Raw genomic sequence first — 23,919 nt, forward strand, 5'->3', positions numbered from 1 at the left:
CAGTGTATAACAACGACAGTATTGGCCAAGTCAGTTTCCGGTTCATGTTTCAAAATAATATAACGTTAAGCAGTGACTACAAACGTTTATAAAACAACTTTTAACACAATACAGTTGTAAATTATTTTGTTTTTAATAACTGCCTTCTGCCACACTCCAACGTTGTCCAGCGCAGTGACAAATAAAAACTTTTCTTTTTATATTCCCGGTTTTGTATTTAATAAAACGTTTCTAAGCCTTAGCCGATCACAGCTGTTTTGGGGCATTAGGCAAGGGACTTCCTGAATTGTTTGCCAGCCAATCGCAGGGCACAACTTGGACACAACTTGTCCAAAGACGTCGGTTGTCCTTTAAGACAATAACTACAGTATTGGGGAAACACCTTTAATAGCATCACCCAGCGGACTACGCTATCATTGGCTAATGCACACGTCAATCATTGTGTCCTTGCCTTCAACTTCCGCCTCTTCTTAGACTATCAAATGAACTCTCCTGGATTGTTGTTTACTTTAGCGGCTCAGCCATTGGCTTGACAGGTACATCACAGTAAACTGGATTTGAATTCACCGATCGGCTTACTTTTTATTTGCTCGTGAGTGAGCCGCGTATTTAATTAGTTAGTTAATGTTTCCTGCACACGTCTAAACTCTCGAACGATTGGTGCTATATCGCTAGCTATCCGGGCATCCTATTTCAATATGCTTGTTGGCAGGTAGACAGCTGCCCCACCTCTCCATCGCTGTCTGAAACAAAAGCGTCAGTCTCTTTACGTGTGTTTACAGTCGCTGTGTTTTGGCTCTCTGCGATGTCCAGAGGGAGGCCAGACTGGGGGGGGGGGCTCCTTCTTCGCTGGTTTCAACATGACTTCTGAGTGACGGTCCTCTCGACTCACCATGAACAGCGAGGAGTTGTTCTACGATGCCGAGACAGGTGATTGAAACTACCCAACCGCTATCGAGTCATAAAGTTTCTTCAGCACGTTTAAAGGACAACCGACACCTTCGGACAAGTTGCGTTCATAATTTGTAAAATCACTTCACATGACTTCTACTGAGCGCATTTGACAAAGATTCCACCGCATATAGCTATATTTTACGTTTTAAGACTCACGCTGAATATTCAGGAAGTCTTGTTTTGGAGTTCATGACGATACATGACGTGACGTCACATCTGGAACACACCTGACCGAGAAAGCGACACACAATGCATTTTGGGTACTTTGTTTAGTCTGAAAACTTCGTGTTGATAGCGAAATTAGAAGGAAAACACATAAATAACACAATGGTGAATCGTTGTGTGTTGCACTAAGACTACTATACTAGCGGAGACAAATTCCCAGCAGACAAATCAGACCATTACCAACGGAGCCATCTTGTGCATTTTCTGGGACGCTACATTGGAGTCCAGACGCCTCAAAATGACACGGAAGGACTTCTTTAATTGATTGCAAACATTTATGCTTTTCTCTTCAGAACTATTTGAATCATATTCATAACTGGATGAGTAACAAGTAAGCATCTCCTTGGAATCTGAAGCCATTGTTTTGATTCTCGAACAAGGCAAGACGTCTTGGCCTGACGTCACGAACAAGGGGGCGGGACCTTCTGAAACTGAAACTTTCTGAGGTCACTTTGAAGTAGTTTTGGGACACTTTAAGTTATTTTTATTGGTGTTTTTCATCTGACTAATCATATCATCCTGCGTGTTTTGGGTATTTTAGATGTTATAAAACGTTTTTCTGATGTCAGTTAGGAAACCAAAAAATGGTGTCGGTTGTCCTTTAAACGTTCACTTATTTGGGGTAATACATTTCGTGCATTCTCCCATCTAATTACTGTATTACAATTCTAAAGAAGGCATTTAGAATATTCTTGAATGTAAGCAAATATGAATACATCCCTCTTATTCAGTAGTTTGAAGAGTTTAAAATATCTAGCTGTTTAAAAGGTCTTTTTTTTAAACTGTACTAAAAAACAAACAAAACAAACAGCCAAAAAAAAAACTCACCAGCACTTTCAGCCATTGTTAGCACTTGCACGCAACACCTCAGAAAAACATTATAATTGCAATGTATTAAATATGTGTCATAAACTGACACGTGACCTTACGAGGTTTAAATTACATCTGTTTTCAAATTAATGATGCACAATATGAAACATTCCTACAATTAACCGATAATTTCCTCCTTTGTATGGCCGAATCCATCTATCTATCCATCCATCCATTTTTTTACCTATCTTTCCTCATGTGTGTTGCGGGCGTTCTGGAGCCTATCCCAGCTGTCGTTGGCCAATAGGCGTCATACACCCTGAACTGGTTGCCAGGCAATCGTAGAGCACACAGACAAACAACCATTCATGCTGTCAATCACACCGACGGACAATATTGAGTATCTAGTAAACCATGCATGTTTTTGGAATGTGAAAGGAAACTGGAGTACCTGGAAAAAAAAAACATAGGAACACACACCATGCCTATGTATCTATCTTTATATACAAACTGCGAATATATCTACACTCGCGTTTGAGATTTAATTTTGATTTAGCTCATCGTGTAATCTTTATTTCTTGTTTTTCCATGCGAATAAACTTGCCCAGTCTTGCTTTGCTTTTGTGTGCTTGCTGCCAATACTTACCATGGTCCAGTGTACTGTAGTTCTATAGAGGCTCGTGAGTGTATATTTGTTGATGTACATAAAAGAAAATGGTTGTCTTGTCTCAGGGCTTGATTCAGATGATTCCTTGGAGATTAATTTCAAGGACGCCCTGGTGTTCGACAGCAGCAACCAAGTCACAGATGGCTGCGCTGCAGAGTACGATGCAGTGTGGCGGCGTCGGTGAGGAACATTGCATGATATCCATCTGGCCTGCTAATATCAAATACAGTGAGACCTCAACTTACGAACTTAATTGGTTCCCAGACAGAGTGCGTGAGGCGAAAAGTGTGTATCTGAAAAAAAAAAATCCCATAGGAAACCATTAAAATGGGAATAATCCGTTCCCGGGTTTCCATAAAATATACTTTTCAACTAAATAAGCCTTAAAACTACACACAACATACCTTATTCTATGTATAATAAATGTGCTATTGTATTGTAATGAAAGAAATACACTGCATTGTATCATAAAGTCACTTTATTTACATTTGTGACGGTCATTGATGGCTTGATTGGCATTGGAGGTCAAAGGGATTGCTGTTTGGAAAGAGAGGCACATTACATGAGGACTGTAATTAAAGAAATAAACTGTGCTGTAAAATAAAGTTTTATTTACCTTTTTGATGGTTTATGGAAGGAGAGTCACCATCCATAAGGAATGTTGGTAACTTAACCTCAGGTGCTGTTCGGTCATGTGCTTCCGCCGAAGATCACTCCACCAGCCGTGGTGGGTGTGTATTATGAAAATAGTGCTTATTAAAAGGTTTAATTGTCAGAAATTTAACGTTTGCAAGACGAAAAGTTTGTAAGATAAGGTGTTTGTAAGTTGAGGTCTCACTGTATGTGGTTCAAAATTGAGATTGAAACCTCTTATTTTGAAACCCTCGTGAAACTTATGCAAATACCTTTATGCATGGGAGGATTTCAACCCTGAACATCAGGGTTCTTACATTCCTAGCGTGTAATAAGAGACTTTGCAGATGTGTTGCAGCCAACTGATGTTTTCGGATAGTCGAAATGTTTCAGTTGTTGGGATTTCAAATCAAAACAAAACATTACCGTTTTTCGTTTGTTTATTTATACCAGGGAAACCCTACCTGCTAAAATGGTCACCAGAAGCAATTTCAGTGTCACAAGCATCTTGAGAAAATGTATTGGAATGGTGAGTAATACAAGACTCCAATAACGAAATAAAATTCCTTATAGTCACCTACCATGGTTTGACACTCAATTCATTGATTTTGTGAAATGCCGGTTTTCATCCCAGCAATTCCAAATGCATCGTTCATACATATTGTATTTGTCCTGCAATGAGAACCGATACAGTATTGTGTTCCTTGCACCTTTTCCTGATTTGTTTCCTCTTGACTTTGTTGTTGAAAATAAACCCTTAGTCTTCCTCTCTGTCCAATTAGCTATACAGTGATACCTCAGTTTACGAACTTAATTGGTTCTTTTTCATTTCTTTGCAATGTACACAGAATAAAAGGGGCAGTATTTCAAAACACTAATGCGTCAATGTTGTTTTATGCTGTGTTGCTATAGGAGCTGTCCAAAATAGCCATGCCGATTGTGTTTAATGAGCCACTGAGCTTCCTCCAGAGACTCTCGGAGTACATGGAACACACTCATCTTATCCACAGAGCATGCACTTTGTCTGACTCCATAGAACGCATGCAGGTATGAAATAAGGACTCGTGACTATCACTTTGTGTACTGTATGAAGGACAAAATAAAGTTAATATTATGGTGTGTTTGGATATAAGGTTACTTTTACGAGCGATGAGCCATTATTCATGGGGTACTACTGTACTTTAAAAAATGCACGCGCGCACACACACACACACACACACACACACACACACACACATAAAATAGTTTTTTTTTTTAATTCAAATTAATCCAAGATGCGCATTATCATCATGCAGCCATGTCATACTCTTGTCTTGTTCATTTCTACGGTGTCCGTATAATAATAATAATAATAATAATAATAATAATAATAATGACGTATAAGCGGTACGGAAAATGGATGGATGGATAGATAATAATAATAATAATAATAATGATGATGATACTACTACTAATACTACTACTACTACTACTAATAATAGTCATAATAATAATCGTCATAATAATCAAAATAATAATAATAATAATAATAATAATGATGATACTACTACTAATACTACTACTACTAATAATAGTCATAATAATAATCATCATAATAATCATCATAATAATCAAAATAATAATAATAATAATAATAATAATGATGATGATGATGATACTACTACTAATACTACTACGACTACTAATAATAGTCATAATAATAATCATCATAATAATCAAAATAATAATAATAATAATAATAATAATAATAATGATGATGATGATGATGATACTACTACTAATACTACTACGACTACTAATAATAGTCATCATAATAATCATCATAATAATCAAAATAATAATAATAATAATAATAATAATAATAATAATGATGATGATGATGATGATGATACTACTACTAATACTACTACGACTACTAATAATAGTCATCATAATAATCATCATAATAATCAAAATAATAATAATAATAATAATAATAATAATAATAATAATAATAATAATAATGATGATGATACTACTACTAATACTACTACGACTACTAATAATAGTCATAATAATAATCATAATAATCAAAATAATAATAATAATAATAATAATAATGATGATAATACTACTGCTACTACTACTACTACTACTAATAATAATAATAACAATACATTTAATTTATAAGCGCCTTTCAAAACTCTCAAGGACACTTTACAGTCATGGGATTTTTATGTTCTCTCCGTGTCTTTGTTTTGTCATATTGTCTTTGTGCTGTCATATTATTTGTTTATTTTTTTGTTCTTTTGACTTCAAGACGGCGCCGCGAGAGTGGCTGCCTATCCAGCAGCTCATGTATGTTGTTTTTCTACTTTCATTCCTTTCATCACTTTGCTGCTGTGAAATGTAAATTTCTCCACTGTGAGACTAATAAAGGCAAATCCAATCCAACTCTCTTTTTTTTCCCCCGTAACAACAGGTTGTTGCTGCTTTTGCAGTTTCAGCTGTAGCATCTCAATGGGAACGGACTGGAAAGCCATTTAATCCGTTATTGGGGGAAACGTTTGAACTCACAAGGTACAGAAAAAAAGCTTGTGAAGGCTTTTTTTTCTGTCTTTTAAATATTATTTTTTTCTTTTTTGAAGAGAGGAAGATGGCTTCAGATTGATCTCAGAGCAAGTGAGCCACCACCCTCCTGTCAGTGCCTTCCATGCAGAGTCTTTGAAGCAAGAATTTGCATTCCATGGATCCGTCTACCCCAAACTAACATTCTGGGGCAAAAGTGTGCAGGCCGAACCTAGAGGCACCATGACGCTGGAGTTATTGAAGTAAGAACTTGTTGATATTCGGTTGGATCGCATTCAGAATGGGTCAGACATGAGACTCGATTTTAACGATATTACTGCACTTCATGATACTGGTTATCGATTCCATACTTTAGCGGTATTCATAATGATAATAATAATAATAATACATTTCATTTCTAAGCGCCTTTCAAAACTCTCAAGGCCACTTTAAAGTCACGGGATCGTTTTTTTCTGCGGGTGAGCAGTGGCAGCAACACGCGCCAGCGTTCACTCAACCCGGAAGTAACTCAAATAGATAGCTAGCTAACAGATAGCTAATAGATAGCCAGCTGGACAGTTAGCTAACTAGCTAGATAGCCATATAGCATATAAAGAGCGAGCTACATGTGCTAATAGATAGCAAACGGATAGCAAATAGATAGCCAGCTAGGTAGCTAGCTAATAGATAGATGTTTACCTTTGGGTAATCAAACTCTCAAAGCAATCTTGAAGACTTTATAATTTTTTTTCAGACTTAAAGAAGCATACACGTGGTCCAACCCGATGTGCTGCGTGCATAACGTCATCATAGGAAAGATTTGGATCGAGCAGTACGGAACAGTCGAGATTGTAAACCACAGGTACCATGACCGATATTTTCATGTAAGAGTAGAAACATTTTCAGCGATGAACTACTGACAATGTGCTGTTGGTGATAATTTAGCACAGGAGAGAAGTGTGTGTTGAACTTCAAACCGGGTGGAATGTTTGGGAAAGAGCTTCACAAAGTGGAGGGTCACATACAAGACAGCAGGTAAGAACAGTCTAACGTGTTTGTGTGCCAGAAATCATAAACTGCATCCTTTTCATCTGTCTGCTGAACCAGGAAGAAGAAATGCCGCATGATTTATGGCAAATGGACCGAATGCATGTACAGCGTGGAGCCCAATGTTTATGAAGCATATAAAAAGTCTAAGGCAGTAGCAGACTCCAAGAAGCTGAAGGAGGTGAGTACATTTGGAACCGCATTGGCTCTATGGAGTTAAAAACACCTTTGACCCCACCGCACAAACCAACTGCAGCGCGCAGGTTTTGTGTAACAAGTTCGAATGAGTGGCTCAATAATTAATAATAATACATTCAATTTCCAAGCGCCTTTCTGAACACTCAACGACACTTTACAATCAAAAAACAATACACAGTACAATAAAACCATAAATAAAATTATAAATAATAAAATAGCTGATTGAACTAGACCATGAATGCAGTTTTAAACAGAAATTTTGAGATGGGATTTGAAAGTAGGATCAGTGGGGCCACAGGGAGTGGTCCTCTGCTCCCCCCAACCTGAGAGTAGGGACCTATCATAGCTGTGTCCGGCGCCGCCATGTCTGGACATTAGGGATATATAAATAGGGCCGATACGACCAGTAAGACTTTAGTTCGCTGACGGAGCCTCTTGGATAGGAGGCGAAACGTCCGAAACCATTAAAAAAAGTACAGATGACGGCTGAAGAAACCTTTTCATCGATGGACCACTCCGGTACGATTGAGAGCTTACACAGAAGTAGGAAGGGAGTCAATATTACGGATGTTGGTACAGTACTACAGGAGATGTTGCCGATACGGTATCTGCACTCTATAACTACTGTATAGTCATGCAGTCGATTGCTGTGCAAGTGTTTGACATGCTGGCTGGCCAAAATTGTAGTATGCGTTGCCGGCTGATCGCACGTTGTGGTGCCAGGGGTAGAATTAATAAAAAAGGGTCTCTAGGTCGTGGTCGTAAGTATGGGTGGTCATAACTCGGTCCGGACGTAACTCGGATGTTACCTGTATATACGTGTGTGTGTGTGTGTGTGTGTGTGTGTGTGTGTGTGTGTGTGTGTGTGTGTGTGCGTGTGTGTGTGTGCGTGCGCGTGTGCAGGAACATAGTTGTGACGGTAAGAAGCCAGTTCAAGAGACCGTGACTGTGATACCAGGAAGTGCCTTACTCTGGAGGATACCACCACGGCCTGATCACTCAGCGCAGGTCGGTATTACGTACATTCCCACGCCATGTCGATGTCATCGCTCATCCTAATCCACGTCATCATGTTCAGATGTACAACTTTACAAGCTTTGCCGTGACCTTAAATGAGCTCGAGCCTGGCATGGAGAGCCGAGTGGCGCCGACTGACTGCCGGCATCGCCCCGATATCCGAGCAATGGAGAGTGGAGACTTAGGTAGCATGAGTCGGCAACATCTCACCAGCTGCGGCTTTTTGTTTTATAGTCCTAACTTTGTGTATTTACACAGACACGGCAAGTGCAGAGAAAGACCGTCTTGAGGAGAAACAGAGGGCCGCACGTCGAAAACGTTCCAAGGATGAGAAGAAGTGGTCAACCAGGTATCGAACCGTGTGAAATGTGTTGCTTGGATATCTTTGAATGACTGCATTTCAATGATGAGAAAACAGTAGTTGTGGTGTTTGGTTCCAATGGCACTTGGACATACCGTCCTGTTGACGTGGGTCTTCGACCATCTCATTGAAAGCCAACAGTCTCCGACTTGGGTTTCGAATGAGACAATGGTTTGTAATACACTTTATTTTGGAGTCAGACAGTCCTCCCCAGGCATCACCAGTTGGTTCAAACTATTGCTGCTCACCTACTAACTTGAGCTCAGAAGGAGAGAGGCACATTACCTTAATTTATCTGGCTCCCAGCACATCCCAGAGTTCATTTTAAGATACTTCTCATTACCTCCTCTATGTCCATTTTTAAAATTAGGCTGAAGAAAAATCATTATTCTTTGGATTTGGCTCAACATGAGACTGTCGTTTTCTCATTTCTACTGTGTATATGTTTGTATAATTACTTTTGGTTTTACTAATTTACTTTGCACTTTTTTTGCTTTTTTAAAAAAAGTGTGTCTTCCAAACATTAATTTCCCATAGGAAACCATTAAAAATGAGAATAATCCGTTTCCAGGTCCCCATAAAACATAATTTTCGACGAAATAAGCCGTAAAACTACACAAAATATACCTTATTTTATGTATAATAAATGTGCTATTGTATTGTAATTAAAGAAATAAACTTTACTGGATAGCAAAGTGTGATATGGTGTTCTTCCGCCGAAAATTAGTCCGCCAACCATTGTGGCGGTCCGTGTGTTTCACGAAAACTAGTTTGTATGCCAAGGTTATATTCTCGGGAATTTAATGTTCGTAAGGTGAAAAGTTTGTTAGCCAAAGCGTTTGTTAGCCAAGGTATCACTGTATTGTTAGTATTATTTTTAAAGTTCATTTTTACAGCTGTAGATGTGATATGCACTAGATAAATAAAGATGCATTGTATACTGTATCATAATAATAATAATACAAAATATAACTGGGGTTTACGCCTTGTGGCTTTTTGGGACCGATCAATAAGTTAGTCTAAACTGATAATTGGTCACCAAATCAATCAGGAGATGCTCCATTTATCAAGGCTTCCTAATTGCTCCATTGTCCTCGGCCGGTTCTTTAACTTACCTGTACAGAAATTTGACATATAGCAATAAATTGTTCTGCTAGCTCGGCGAGGCCGACACGTTGACAGGAAAATAATTCCAAAACATTTTTCTCACGCCCCTTCAGGTGGTTCCAGCTGGAAGCCAATCCTCATACTGGCGTGGAGGATTGGCTCTACAAGGGAGAATACTTTGACAGGAACTTCACCGATTGTCCCAACATTTACTGAAATGTGCCGTATTGGACACATCTATGGTTGCGCTTGAACTGATCCTGTCTGTTCCTCCCACAGGAAAGGTTCTACTAAGTTTACTCCTGTAGAGGTTGATCATAATTCCCACTATATTCTCCTTCGATAACCTCTACTATTTATAACCCACGTGATGTCAATGTTACACAGCTGTAAAATGATTCAATCGCAGGACATACCGTCTTGCCTCCGTTTAAAGGACAACCGACACCATTTTTTGTTTCCTAACTGACACCAGAACAACGTTTTATAGCATCTAAAATACACAAAACACACATGCTGATATTTTTAGTGAAATGCAAAACACAAATAAAAATGAGTTAAAGTGTCCCAAAAGTACTTCAAAATTACCTCGGAAAAATTGTGTTTCAGAAAGTCCCGCCCCCTTGTTCGTGACGTCACACAAGGACGTCTTGCCTTGCTCTAGAATCAAAACAATGGCTTGAGATTCGGAGAAGATGCTTTCTTGCTACTCATCCAGTTATGAATATGATTCAAATAGTTCTGAAGAGGAAAGCATAAATATTTGCAATCGATTAAAGAAGTCCTTCCGTATCATTTTGAGGCGTCAGGACTCCAATGTAGCTCCCAGAAAATACACAAGATGGCGCCCAAGCTCCATTGAAAATGGGCTGATTTGTCTGCTGGGAATTTGTGTCAACTAGTATCAAATAGTAGTCTTGATGCAACACGCAACAATTCACCATTGCGTTATTTATGTATTTTCCTTCTAATTTCGCCATCAACACGATGTTTTCAGACCAAACAAATTACCCAAAATGCATTGTGTGTCGCATTCTCGGTCAGGGGCGTTCCTTCAGTGACGTCACGTACGGACTCGTCACCAGCTCAAAAACAAGACTTCTGGAATATTCAGCGCGAGTCTTAAAACGTAAAATATAGCTATATGCGGCGGAATCGTTGTAAAATACGCTCAGTAGAACTCATTTGAAGTGATTTTACAAATTATGGACGCAACTTGTCCAGAGGCGTCGGTTGTCCTTTAAGTTTACACGCTAACCTTCAATGTTACATGTCAACACACAAACTTCCAGTACTTCTATCAAGTTGCATTCACAAATTATTTAAATAGATGCTACTTTAGTTTTATGTGTTATTGTGTAAAAAAAGCCAACTAACCCGCTTTAAAGACATCATGAGTGTTAGCTCGCACTCGTGAGAAACCTGTAAAAGCGAAATGCCTTTCCACGCATTTACTCCTATAGTAAAAAGCTATTGTTGATTGCCACATTATGATGTAGCTGCTAATGTGTTGTTTCTTTTAAGGTTGGCATTCAAAACTGATCTTATGCAAATGTCAAAGCCATAAAATATCCTCTGCACTGACGGAAAATACTGTTCATGTTTTCACGTCCAACTTCAAAACAAAGGGATTCCAAGCATATTGTTTTATCTGAAAACCGTGACTGTATATTTCAGACGTTTTTTATATTCACAGAAAAGCAGTTAATTCAGTCCTATGCCAGAATAGAGCTCAAACCTATGCAAGCTGATGCACACAACGGACTCCTCTGAAATGTGAACAATACAAACATTTAATTCCTGTAGCGCTTTATTTATAATCATTGATTAATACAATTTCATCAATTTCCCTTTTCACTGTCCGATATCAATTCATTAAGCCATAAATTGATCATTTTTCCTCAAATTCACGACTTCTCGCGTCATGCAAGATTTGTCACAAAACATCATAGCAAAGCACTTAAACCAGCGTCAACATGCTCGAAGTGTGTTTTTTTCATATTTAAAAACAGAAATGAACAGATACTTTGTGAAACAGTCACCAGGTGAATTTCACGAGTTGACAGTGTTAAACACTTGATTTACACAAACTGCCCTGTGTTGGAATTGATTGAAATTATTTGTCTTGATCAGGTCATGTTCAATAAAGCATACGTGATTATGTAACTGCACCGGGTTCTATTCTTAATGTAACTTCTGAAAATGTCATTCATATGAAAGTAAAATAGTACTATGTGAAATCCTTAATTAGAGTGAAAATTGAATTGGGCTTTTGTGTATTTAATCAATTTTGGAGAAATTAATGATAAATGTCAGATTGTGTCTGTTGCCCCCTTATAAAACTTACGCTTGCTGTGGTTTATCAAAAAGGGTAGTCGAGACGATATGAGCAAGCTTGATTATGATTGGTTTGTAATGGTCACATGCTGCAATGTGATTGGTGGACGAGTCTCTGTCGTTTGAGCAAGGGGCATTGGGATTGGAGAATACTATCACGTGCTTCATTTTGATTTGTCGATTAAGGTCATTTCCTTGAGGCCGAGAGCAAAGTTCCGTAATGCAAAAATTTTAATTCCGGTCACTGCAATCAATCATTATTTAAAAATAATAATAATATTATTATTATTATTATATAATAATGGCACCCTTGAAGGCTTACTGGCCTATGTACAAACTACAATATTTGGTGAGCAACGCTTTCTTTAGTTACAAGCACTTTCAATGCTGCAGACATTAAGGGTACATAATTCGTGATGCTTCCTGTTTAAGTTATTTAATGTTTAAATAATGATCGATTGTAGTGACCGGAAATAAATTTTTGCATTACGGAACTTTGCTCTCGGCCCCAAGGAAATGACCTTAATCGACAAATCAAAATGAAGCACGTGATATTATTCTCCAATTCCAATCCCCCTTGCTCAAACCGACAGAGACTCGTCCACCAATCACATTGCAGCATGTGACCATTACAAACCAATCATAATCAAGCTTGCTCATATCGTCTCGACTACCCTTTTTGATAAACCACAGCAAGCGTAAGTAAGTACTTCTTGGTGTTTTAACATCGTTTTTACACATTTTCACGACTAAATTCTCATTTGTTACACGTTAGAATGTCATATAAATATACATTCTATATGCTGGGAACACTGAGGTGAGAATAATGGTCTGGTTTCAAAATTGCAGCGTCATCTGTGCGTACAGCCGAAAAATAGCCATATTTGAAAGCAAACAAGTAATCACTACAATACGTGGCAAAAGACTTAGGAAACGACATTTATCTTATTTTAATGCTAAAAAAACAGCAACGTTTACGTCAGTCACTTAAGATTGTTTTTTCGCCTTCTGTACCCCGCAGTACTCATTGTCTTCATCATCGTCAATATCATTATGGCCTCTGGAGCTTTGTTCCCCAGCATGGTGTCCGGCTCTCGTGGCTCCTCCAGTAAGTACCTGGTGGAGTTTCGAGCCGGTAAAATGACCATGAAGGGCAGCACGGTGACCCCCGACAAGCGCAAAGGTCAAGTCTACATTCAGCAAACGGACGACTCCCTCATCCACTTCTGCTGGAAGGATCGCACTACTGGAAATGTGGACGATGTACGTAACTGTTAGTTTTCTTTTGGGAAAATGTTTGCAAAACGTTTCTTCTCAGAGCAAGCCTTGATTTCACGTTTGGCTTGAAAAATGGCATGCCCTGAGCAAGAAACGTTGAGAAATAAGCAAGCCAGGATTGGACATAACAGGGGTAGGAACACAAACAACTAAAACAGTGTTCAACCACAAATTTTAAATTTGAGGTGACTCTATGTGCCCTTTATTTTGGACCAGATTCTGAGAACCTCAAGCAGATCACGTTTCTCATGCATGTTCATTTTATGGTTGACCTATTCATAAAAGCTTATTTTTATCATGTGTTGTAATTCATAGCTATCAGAATCATAACTAATCATAACTTTGCTGCTGTGAAATGTACATTTCTCAACTGCAAGACTAAAAAAGGCTAATCCAATCCAAATGCCAGGATCTGATCATCTTCCCCGATGACTGCGAATTCAAACGGGTCAATCAGTGCACCACCGGCCGCGTCTACGTACTGAAGTTCAAAGCTGGTTCCAAAAGGCTTTTCTTCTGGATGCAGGTACAGCTGCTTGCTGGTCTCTCCCACAACATATGTGTTATGTACAAGTCTGTATTGATTTCAGGAGGCCAAGACTGACAAAGATGAGGAGTACTGTCGCAAAGTCAATGAATATCTCAACAATCCGCCCATATCTGGCGGTTTGGGTAGCGGCGGCAGTGGCGGACATGATCTGTCCGCTCTTGGAGGTAACGCCCAACTAGACAGACAAACTAGACATAAGAACTACAGTATATATTTTTTATTATCTTCCTATCTCAGTTATTATTGTGGTTGCATATCATAACCTGGGAATGGTTGTATGTAGGAATTTTGATGGTATCTGAGCTTCAAGACAAACACCAAATCAGTCCTGCTTTTAATTTACACATTTCTGCATTTTTAACTCATTCACTGCCATGTATGTGCAAAAATGTGTCCACTCCAGTGCCAGGGTTTTTGTCATTGTCACTCGATTTCCAGGACCTACAGAATATTGACTTTTAGGACTACATAAATATTCAATACAGCGTTAGAAACGTTAGACTCTCTTCGTTCATCGGAAAAATGAGTTAATTCTTAAATTATATGGGTCTGGACTTATATGAGCTTGAAATGAGGGCAGCTGTTCAAAATACAATACATATTGGTTTATATAGCGCTTTAACAACAGCTGAAGCTATAAGAAAGCGCCAACATGGACAATTGTGAAATGCTGGCCACATGCAGATAAAAAGAAAACATTGCCAAAGACCACGGCCAGCGTATTATCGGCACCCAAGCATGAAAAAAAAAAAAAAAAAACTCGGAACAAATTTGGGGATGTCATATTTTTAATTCCCGAATAAATTTGTGAATGGCAGTGAATGAGTTAAGTGTGAGTTTCTTTCGGCACATTCAATGTGTAACATCTTGTACTTTCATGCAAAGGCGAAGGTGGTCTGCAGAGCCTTCTGGGGAACATGAGCCACAACCAGCTCATGCAGTTGATCGGACCAGCTGGACTCGGCGGGATTGGTACGTATCCTGATGAAACTTGAAAGATTTTGTGATGTCGAGTTACTAATGGAGCTGTCGGTCCCACTCGCAGGTGGTCTTGGGGCACTCGCCGGCCCAGGGTTAGCAAACCTTTTGGGCAGCAGTAGCAGCAGCGGCAGCAGTAGCATTCCTGCTGCCAGCAATTCCTCTACAAGGTAGCCAAAGATTACTGATCAATCTTATTAGTCTATCAAAAAGGATACAAAACTACTGTTTTTCTTTCTATTTCCTTTCAGTCCTTCCACTGTGGTCACGCCCACTTCGACCTCTGTCGCCAGTCGCCTCAATGCTTCCCAGGCGTCCACTGCTTCCGTCAATCCCTCCGCTACTTCTGCAGCATCCCCGCCTGCGAGCACTCCTCCCACGCCCACACCCGCTGCGTCGTCCGTCGCAGCGGGCAACCCAACGCAGCCCATCCAACTCCGAGACCTGCAGAGCATTCTGGCTACCATGAACGTACCCGCTGGCGGCGCGGGAGGTGAGAAGTCACTTGAATTCCATCAGCGTTTTCCTGATTCAAATTGCGATAAAGATGAGTGATACCTCAGCTCACGAACTTAATTGGTTCCCAGAAAGTGTGTGTAAGGCAAAAAGTTAGTCTTCCAAGCATTTATTTCCCATAATAAACCATTAAAATCAGAATAGTCTGTTCCCAGGTCCACATAAAACAAATTTTCTACTAAATAAGCCTTAAAGCGACACAAAATATACCTTATTTTATGTATAATAAATGTGCTATTGTATTGTAATTAAAGAAATAAGCTGTACTGTACAATAAAGTCGTTTTATTTACTTTTGTGATGGTTGTTGATGTAGTTGCCATTTGATGATATCCGACTAAAGTTGCCATGCTTTCTCGGCGATAATACCCTCACTCACACGGTCCCCTGCTAGCTGCTTTTGGTTAATCCAAATCAATAATAGTTTTTCAACCTCTTCTATCTACCATTGCTTAGACAACACAGAAACACTCTTAGCCAAACGTAGCAATGTCGATTTAGTACTGGGACGCTAAGTCACACAAACGCACACGTCGTTCGTGTTTTTTCGATCTCCTTCTTCTGCTCAACCATAATTTTCTTTTGTGTCCTCCTTGACTCACTCGCCTGTGTTTGACTTTTTTTTTCGTTCCCATAATAGCAAAATTCCTCCACTGGGTGACGAAAACTAGTCCGCCAGCTACTGTGATCTGCTTCTTCTCCTCGATTGTAATTTTCTTTAATGTCATCTTTGGCTGAACACCCGCCTGTGGTGGGGTCTTTTTCGGTCCCATAATAGCAAAAGTACTTCACTCGATAACAAACCTCATCTGCACTCAAAGGGGGTGTGGAAAACTAGTCCGCCAGCCACCGTGGCGCTGTGTGGTTTTATTGGTCCGCCAAAAACTAATTTGTATATCAAGATTATATTCTCGCAAATTTAATGTTCGTAAAGTGAAAAGTTTGTGAGCTAAAGCGTTCGTAAGTATTTTCAGAAATCTTTTATCTTTGCCTGTCAACATGTGAAGATTCCCCCCCCACCCCCCAAATTATTGATTAATTCAAGTGTTGAACATGTTTTATCCTCTTTGGTGACCCGTTGGTAATGCCTGAACGAACATTCCGTTTCGGGGTTTTCCACAAAAATGATCATTTTGGAAACCGTGTTTTACCCACAGTGGACCTGGCCACTGCCTTGACTCCGGAGGTGATGGCTCCAATCCTGGCCAACCCTGACGTGCAGCAGAGACTGTTGCCCTTCCTGCCAAGTGGGGAGTCGCTCCTCCAGAGCACGGATGAGCTGCACAGCACGGTCAGCTCGCCTCAGTTTCAGCAGGTAAAGGCTTCAATTGGATTCGCTTGTTTGTTTCGTTTTTTGGAATGTAAGGCGCACCTTCAACGAATGACTTATTTAAAAGCCTTTTCCATACATAAGGCGCACCGCATTATGAGGCGCATGGTCTGCTTTTACAACAAACAAAAAAACATTGTCTTTTAGGTGCGCCTTATAGTGCATAAAATACAATATTTTAGCCGCTTGGCCAGTCTTATGTCTTTGGAAATCGGAATTGAGCAATTTGAGTGTCTTTTTAAAAGAGGACAATGCAAATATTGAGTGTAAGAAAATGTGAAATATTGTTTGCGTTGTCAGTTCAACGTTGAAACAAACTGTCTAATTGTTTTCTATTCAGTATCCTTTCAAATTAAAACATCAAAAATGTATCTTGTGTAAACAGACTGATGAGAGCGGCACATTTTAATACCTTCTACAGCAGGGGTGTCAAAGTCATTTTTTTGCCGCGGGCCACATTGTAGTTATGGTTTCCTCCCGAGGGCCGTTATGAATTTGAGGAACCCATTAGAATGTTTAAATCCCTTCAAATACAGTAAAGTCTCGTTATATCGATATTCAAGGGAGTCTGAAAAAAATATCGATATAACCGGGACTATCGATATATCCGACCCTGTTTGCATGTAATTTTCTCCATGCGTGCATAGAAAGAGTATCGATATAACCGGGACTATCGATATATCCGATATCGATATAACGAGACTTTACTGTAACTCGTTTTCAAATCTGAAGTCAAGAATAATGACTTTTATTGTGGTTGACATCCAAAAATATGAAATTTTGGCTCAGATTTTAGCAATCATCGTGGAATTTAACAAGTTTGATTTGCTTTCGCGGGCCGAAAAAAAATGATGTGGCGGGCCGGATTTGGCCCGCGGGCCTTGACTTTGACACCTGTGTTCTACAGCGATCCCTCGCCTTACGAATGTTATATACGCGAGAATATAATCTTGGCATACAAACTATTTTTCGGGAAACACACGGAGCGCCACAATTTGTGGCGTGTCGTTCGCGAACGAGTCGGTTCTTGGAGCTCCTAACAAGCTGCTGGAAATGACAGCCGACTTTTTTTTTTGTCCTCGATTCCCCGCCCCCATCAACATGAAATCATGTGCAATGGCTGCCTTGTACATTTCTACATTCAACGCACACGTTCTCAAGTTATCCTGAAGCTCTTTGTTTGGATTTGCCCCCCTTCCAGGCTATGAGCATGTTTAGCAGCGCACTAGCATCGGGGCAGTTGGGGCCACTGATGAACCAGTTCGGGTTACCAACAGAGGCTGTTGATGCTGCCAACAATGGAGGTCAGTCGCTTTCGTAAGCATCTATTTGACACTGCTTGGGACAGTTCAATATTAACTCATTCACTGCCATTCGCTAATTTATTCGGGTATTGAAAATATGATGTAGAGCGAGCGCCATTTTTTTTCATGCTTGCATGCTGATAAAGCGCTGGCCATGGTCTCTGGCAATGTTTTTCCCCTCCCAGAAGGGAGCAGCGTTCCCCTTTTTTCCATATTAGCACTGTGTTCCAGCTTCAGCTGTTGTTAAATCGCCATATGAACCAATATGTATGTTTGTATTGCATTGTATTTTGCAAAGCCGCCCTCATTTCAAGCTCATATAACTCCAAACCCATATAATTTACTGTTAGGGCAATTCGCAGTACGAACACATTCCTAACATCTTTTCTATTTTCTTACACATGGTTTTATTTTCTCGGACTTCCTGTCATCATGTCACATCCTGTCCGTCTTTATAAAAGCTCTCCCAAATCAGCCCCGTCCGCTTTTTTTTTTCCTCTCTCCTCTCTTGGCTTTTTCCCGGATTACTTCTATTGTCCTGCCTGAGTATGGGTCTACGACTGGCCCCATTTCCCCATTTGATCTGGTATCACCTCATCAGCATAACTAAGCCTCTGTTGCCCAAGACGTCGGTTGTAGGAAGGATCCAAATTGAAACTCACCCCACCGTGGCGATCTAGTGAAGGGTTTTGCTGTTTTATGAAAATAGCTTCTTTTGCTCCCCTTTCAAGCCCTCCATTTTTATTCCTTTCATAACTTTGCTGCTTTAAATGTAAATTTCATCACTGCGAGACTAATGAAGGCAAATCCAATCCGATAACTCATAAGAGACTCTAAGGTTTCTAACGCTTCATTGGATGTTGATGTAGTCCTAAAACTCAATTTTGTGTGGGTCTTGGAATTTGAGTAAAAATGACAAAAACCCTGGCACTGGAGGGGACCCATTTTTGTATGTCGGGCAGTGAATGAGTAACGGCGCATGTGGCTGCCTCTGCTCACCTGCAGAAAAACTGATCCTGTGACTGTAAAGTGACCTTGAGAGTTTTGAAAGGTGCTTAGAAATGAATGTATTATTTTATTATTATTATTATTATTATTAACAATGTGCAGTTGTGAAACTACCAAATGTTTTTTTTTCCATCACAAATAATACATGCTGGCCTTTATCAATCAAAATCAACACTTATTTATTTTTACAAACTACAATTAATTTTCTTTTTCCACTTTTTTTTTTTTTTGCAGATCTGGAGGCGTTTGCGAAAGCAATGGAGATAGACACCAAGTCTGAGCGGGACGGAGACACCAATGACAAAAAGGACGATGATGAAGACATGAGTTTGGATTAAAAAAAAAATAATCATAATAATTTAGCTATTGGGATTAGAATATTACAGCTCCTTCCGTACATTTAAATAATAAATATAATACAATGACGACAATCTGTTTTCTACCAACATTTTGGAGTTAATATCGGAGCTGTGACATTCATTTAGTCATTCATTTTCCCAACCGATTTCTCCTCATTAGGGATGCAAGGCATGCTGGAGTGGAGGGACACCCTGAACTGGTTACCAGCCAATTGCAAGGCACACAAAGACAAACAGCAATCCACACGCATACCTAGGTACAATTTAGTGTCATATCAGCCTGCCATTCATGTTTTTTTTTGTAATGTGGGAGCGAAACCGTCGTACCGGGAGAAAACCCACGAGGGAGAACATACAAACTCCACATAGGGAGGCTGGAGCGGGATTTGAACTGACGACCCCTGGTGGAAAAAAAAACATGACATGAGTGTGATTAGTTGGAAGAAGTGTTAGAGGAGGAGTGGCCTTGTTTCCTCCGCGTGTTTGTTAACATCGGATTATTAGGATTTTGCTTATCTAAATACAAACTGGAGTCGATGAACTTTTAAAGGGTTTATTTGCAGAATATTCCGGACACACGTGATTTACAGACGATTGCTTGTACCTTTATTCGTCTCGCAGTGGAAACATTTACATTTCACAGCAACAAAGTTATGAAAGGAAAGAAAGAAGTCTATCCATCGATACGTCTGTGGAAGCTCTCAGTCGTACAGGAGTGGTCCATCGGTGAAAAGGTTTCTTCAGCCGTCATCTGTACTTGTTTGAAGGTGTCGGATGTATCGCTTCTCATTCAAGAGACTTCGTCAGCAAACTAAAGTCTTGCTGGTAGTTTCGGCCATATATATATATATATATCCCTACTGGTGCCGGATTCTGCTATGATAGGTCCCTGCTCTCAGGTTGGGGGTGGGGGAGCAGAGGACTACTCCCTGCGGCTCCACTGATTGCTTCTATTGCCCTGACTAACGACTGGCCTGATTGCCCTATTTGCTCTGGTGTCACCTCATCAGCATTACTAATCCTATGTTGCCTAAGCAGGCTGTTGTACGAACGATCCAAATTGAACCTCACCCCACCATGTCGGTTTAGTGAAGGATTTAGCTGTTTTATGAAAATCGCTTCTTATACTCCCCTTTCAAACCATCTATGTGAAAAAAGAAGAAAATCTTTTCATCGATCTATCTATCCATCATACATCCATCCACCCACCCACCCACCTACCTAAGCCACCCATCCATCTAGCTTCCATCTAGCATCCATTTATCAATCCATGCTATGCTATGCTATATATGCACACATATGCTACGTATTCAGACATAGAAATGGAGGTGGTTTATAACACCATAACCAAGCATTGTACTGATGGCATGTTGCAATGACTCAACGGGGATGTATACACCCCCCCACCCCACCCCAACCCCACCATGAGCGTGGCATGTCGCACCGTTGAGGACCGTGGAGGGGGCGGTGCATCGTGGTCTGGGCACACTGGCAGGAGGATGCTCGTGCCCGGGAGGAGGAACTGCAGTGTGTGTATATGTGTGAGAGAGAGAGAGAAAATGAGAGAGCATCCGCTTGACACATCAGTGTTGACAAAACGAGTCACGTGACCCGCACAAAAATGGCGTATCTTACTCTATGTTGCAGCCTCCTCGATTTCTCTTGCGCCAACTCGGATCTTTTTACGTTGCGACATCGACGTTAACTAGCATCCTACCCCCCCCCCCCCTCACTGACGGCTCATCTGCAGACTCTTGAAGACTTTTCCTTTTTACAAAAAAAAAAAGACACTGAATGAGAATATTTTGAAAGCTACCTGCTCTCGATTTAAAATGCGGCTGGAATAACACCTTTGTGGAAACTGCGAGGAACTTGCGCGTGCGCGCGTCCACAAGCTTGTCACGGAGACTGCATCAGACTGAAGACACGAGCCGGAAAATAATAATTACAACAAGTGATTTTTCATCAAACGCCGTGTTCCTTGATGCTCCTCGCCACCATTACTGTGCATATCGACGACAGAATCTAGTGGAGACATGTAGTACGAACACCATCGTCCTCGTCCTCTCCATCTCATCTTTTTATTCCAAACAAACATCATCTGCTGACATGTGGCGCAAATAATCCAATATGTGGATTCCTACCGAAGAGGAGAAAATCGGAGTTGGTGAGTCAACTGCACCTTTTATCGTTTATTAGCGACATTTGTTGTTGTTTTTTTTAATGGCGGTGCACTTAATGTACACCCCATCGACAATTGCCACCAGTTCATGTTAATCCCATTTGATTAAGCAAAATGTACCCACTGAAAAACAACATTCACTTATAATGGCTGCAGAGGGGGGGCGTTGGGGGTGGTATAGAGGGGTAGATATTGCGTGGGATGATGCAGCCTCCAGTCCGAGCCACCACCTCGGAGATGAGATCCGAGTGTGCTCAGGTGTTAATGGGATGAATCACGCCTGTATTCGCCTCTTGGTTTGCTGGAAATTCGTCCATTTCCCCCCATTTTTACAGCGTTCTTTTCACCAGCCAATGTGAAGTCGTGGGTGTATGGTGGGTTATATTGGCGTGACAATAACCACCGCGGGGCACTGCGACCGTAACAGGTGTAAAGCGAGGTCGACCTGTAACTTCTGTCTGCTTTGAGCTGGGGGGGCGTTTTGGGCTTAACGCAGAATTACACGCACACAAAGTGCCACGGTTTTTGTCATTTTCACTAAAATTGCACAACCCACAGAATATCGACTGTTAGGACTACATAAACATTAAAGGACAACCGACGTCCTCGGACAAGTTGTGTCCATAATTAGTAAAATGTCTTCAAATGACTTCTACTGAGCGTATTTTACAAAAATTCCACCGCATGTAGCTATATTTTACGTTTTAAGACTTGCACTGAATATTCCGGAAGTTTGTTTTTGAGTTGGTGACGAGTCCTCACGTTACGTCACTGAAGGAACACCCCTGACCGAAAAAAGGACACATTGTAGAAGTCCTTCCATCACGTCATTTTGCTGTACTTTGGTCTGAAAACTTCGTGGAGGATCAAAAAGAGACAGAAGAGGGCGACCAAGCTCCATGGAAGGAATTAATCAGCCTGTGGAAACGGGCTGATTCATTCCTTACATTGCTTTGTCGCCATTTTCTGCCTTTGTGTGTGTGACATTTCCCACCCCTGATGCCTCAAAATGACACGGAATAAATTCTTGAATCGATTGCAAACATGTATGCTTTCTTCTTCAGAACTATTTGATTCATATTCATAACTGGATGAGTAACAAGAAAGCATATTCTCCGAATCTGAAGCCATTGTTTTGATTCTCCAGCAAGGCAAGACATCTTGGGGTGACATCACGAACAAGGGGGCGGGACCTTCTGAAACTGGCCACTTTCGGGTTCATTTATTTGCAGATTTTGGACACTTTATATCATTTTTTATCGGTGTCTGGACTGCAATGTAGCGTCCCTGAAAAGAGGCAGAAAAATGGCGACCAGCTCCTGTGAGGAATGAATCAGCCCGTTTCCACAGGCTGATAAATTACTTCCATGGAGCTTGGACGCCCTCTTCTGGCAGGTTATGGGTGCAACATGAGGTTTTCAGACCAAACAAGTACAGCAAAATACATTGACGTGATGGAAGGACTGCTACAATATGTCTTTTTTTTCGGTTAGGGGCGTTCCTTTAGTGACGTCACGTACGGACTCGTCACCAACTCAAAAACAAGACTTCCTGAATATTCAGTGCGAGTTTTAAAACGTAAAAGATAGCTATATGCGGTGGAATCTTATTAAAATACGCTCAGTAGAAGTCATTTGAAGCCATTTTACAAATTATGGACGCGACTTGTCGACGGTTGTCCTTTAAATGTAGCGTAAGAAACCTTATACTCTTTCATCAGAAAAAAAGAGTTAATTTCTAAGTTACTGTTTATGGGTCTGGAGATATCTGAGCTTGAAATGGGGGTGGTTGTACAAAAGGCAAATGGTTGTACAAAAGACAAAGAAGAAGGTAATGTTCCTCATCAAGTGTTTAATGCTGAGGAAACTCCAAGCCATCAAGCCATCAACGACCATCACAAAGGTCAATAAAAAGACTTCATTATACAGTACAGTTTATTTCGTTTATAATTATAATTATAATACCATAGCACATTTATTATACATAAAATAAGGTATATCTTGTGTAGTTTTAAGGCTTAGAATATTAGAAACATTAAGTTTTATGGGGACCTGGGAACAGATTATTCTCATTTTAATGGTTTCCTATGGGATAGGAAATTTTGGGATACACACTTTTCACCTTACACACTGTCTGGGAACCGATTAAGTTCGTAAGCCAAGGTCCCACTGTATGCCGGCATGTGACCTTTTTTTCACTGAAACAAGGCCATGAATTCGATAGGTTTGTACAGTTTGCGGCTCTGCGCGTATTTTTATTTAATTGTATTTATTTTTATTTAATTTTATTTATTTTAATTTTAATTTTATAAATGCGGACATTTCTTGGAAAACTCGGCTTAGCACCAAAACGCAAGAGCTCACCATTCTCTCATGATCACATCTGACCCTCGAAGAGTCCATTACAAATAGTGGTGACGCAGCAGTCATCTTGATTACTTAATGTGCCGTGACATGAGCATGTGCGTGGGGCAATAAAATTATATAAAAATAACAAAATAGAAATAGAAATA

General features: G+C 40.2%; 3 protein-coding genes across 8 annotated transcripts in view; all 3 read left to right on the forward strand.

The window, feature by feature from the left end:
* The first annotated feature begins 446 nt into the window (after positions 1-446).
* LOC148902749 (oxysterol-binding protein-related protein 2-like) lies at positions 447-11,732 on the forward strand. Of its 3 annotated transcripts, none has more exons than XM_088990213.1 (14): positions 447-536; positions 783-930; positions 2,722-2,836; positions 3,743-3,818; positions 4,202-4,336; positions 5,751-5,848; positions 5,917-6,099; positions 6,591-6,698; positions 6,782-6,871; positions 6,944-7,064; positions 7,985-8,089; positions 8,160-8,283; positions 8,357-8,447; positions 9,680-11,732. In XM_088990213.1, the coding sequence occupies exons 2-14, from the start codon at positions 894-896 to the stop codon at positions 9,780-9,782; spliced, it is 1,386 nt and encodes a 461-aa protein (XP_088846339.1). In that variant the 5' UTR covers positions 447-536; positions 783-893; the 3' UTR covers positions 9,783-11,732. The 3 variants fall into 3 exon arrangements, with proteins under 3 accessions (XP_088846339.1, XP_088846355.1, XP_088846347.1); XM_088990229.1 differs by having other exon boundaries at positions 479-536; positions 814-930; XM_088990221.1 differs by lacking the exon at positions 447-536 and having other exon boundaries at positions 554-930.
* Positions 11,733-12,472: 740 nt separating this feature from the next.
* On the forward strand, positions 12,473-19,297 carry adrm1 (ADRM1 26S proteasome ubiquitin receptor). 3 transcript variants are annotated; one of them, XM_088990397.1, is made up of 10 exons: positions 12,473-12,605; positions 12,925-13,166; positions 13,591-13,707; positions 13,772-13,895; positions 14,617-14,703; positions 14,777-14,879; positions 14,961-15,202; positions 16,382-16,539; positions 17,756-17,858; positions 19,101-19,297. In XM_088990397.1, exons 2-10 carry the CDS (start codon positions 12,957-12,959, stop codon positions 19,202-19,204), a joined length of 1,248 nt encoding a protein of 415 aa, XP_088846523.1. In that variant the 5' UTR covers positions 12,473-12,605; positions 12,925-12,956; the 3' UTR covers positions 19,205-19,297. The 3 variants fall into 3 exon arrangements, with proteins under 3 accessions (XP_088846523.1, XP_088846531.1, XP_088846540.1); XM_088990405.1 differs by having other exon boundaries at positions 12,560-12,601; XM_088990414.1 differs by lacking the exon at positions 12,473-12,605 and adding an exon at positions 12,630-12,720.
* A 600-nt stretch (positions 19,298-19,897) lies between these two features.
* The window catches only part of dock3 (dedicator of cytokinesis 3), a 68,411-nt gene continuing 64,389 nt past the window's right edge, over positions 19,898-23,919 (forward strand). For both annotated transcript variants that reach the window (XM_088990316.1, XM_088990327.1), the window contains exon 1: positions 19,898-21,392. In XM_088990316.1, the coding sequence (XP_088846442.1) occupies positions 21,356-21,392 (37 nt within the window). In that variant the 5' untranslated portion in view covers positions 19,898-21,355. The remainder of the gene's footprint in view (positions 21,393-23,919) is intronic.

This window comes from Hippocampus bargibanti, linkage group LG01 (assembly GCF_051943395.1).
Source record: "Hippocampus bargibanti isolate YZ-2025 linkage group LG01, ASM5194339v1, whole genome shotgun sequence".
Lineage (NCBI taxonomy): Eukaryota > Metazoa > Chordata > Actinopteri > Syngnathiformes > Syngnathidae > Hippocampus > Hippocampus bargibanti.

Bases quoted from the DNA above. Each gene is read 5' to 3' on its own strand.
- LOC148902749 (XM_088990213.1), top strand. From the start codon at position 894: ATGAACAGCGAGGAGTTGTTCTACGATGCCGAGACAG. The intron at 8,090-8,159 runs GTCGGTATTACG...CATCATGTTCAG, and splicing joins GGCCTGATCACTCAGCGCAG to ATGTACAACTTTACAAGCTT. The intron at 8,448-9,679 runs GTATCGAACCGT...ACGCCCCTTCAG, and splicing joins GAGAAGAAGTGGTCAACCAG to GTGGTTCCAGCTGGAAGCCA.
- adrm1 (XM_088990397.1), top strand. From the start codon at position 12,957: ATGGCCTCTGGAGCTTTGTTCCCCAGCATGGTGTCCGGCTCTCGTGGC. The intron at 14,880-14,960 runs GTAGCCAAAGAT...ATTTCCTTTCAG, and splicing joins GCCAGCAATTCCTCTACAAG to TCCTTCCACTGTGGTCACGC. The intron at 16,540-17,755 runs GTAAAGGCTTCA...CCCCCCTTCCAG, and splicing joins GCTCGCCTCAGTTTCAGCAG to GCTATGAGCATGTTTAGCAG.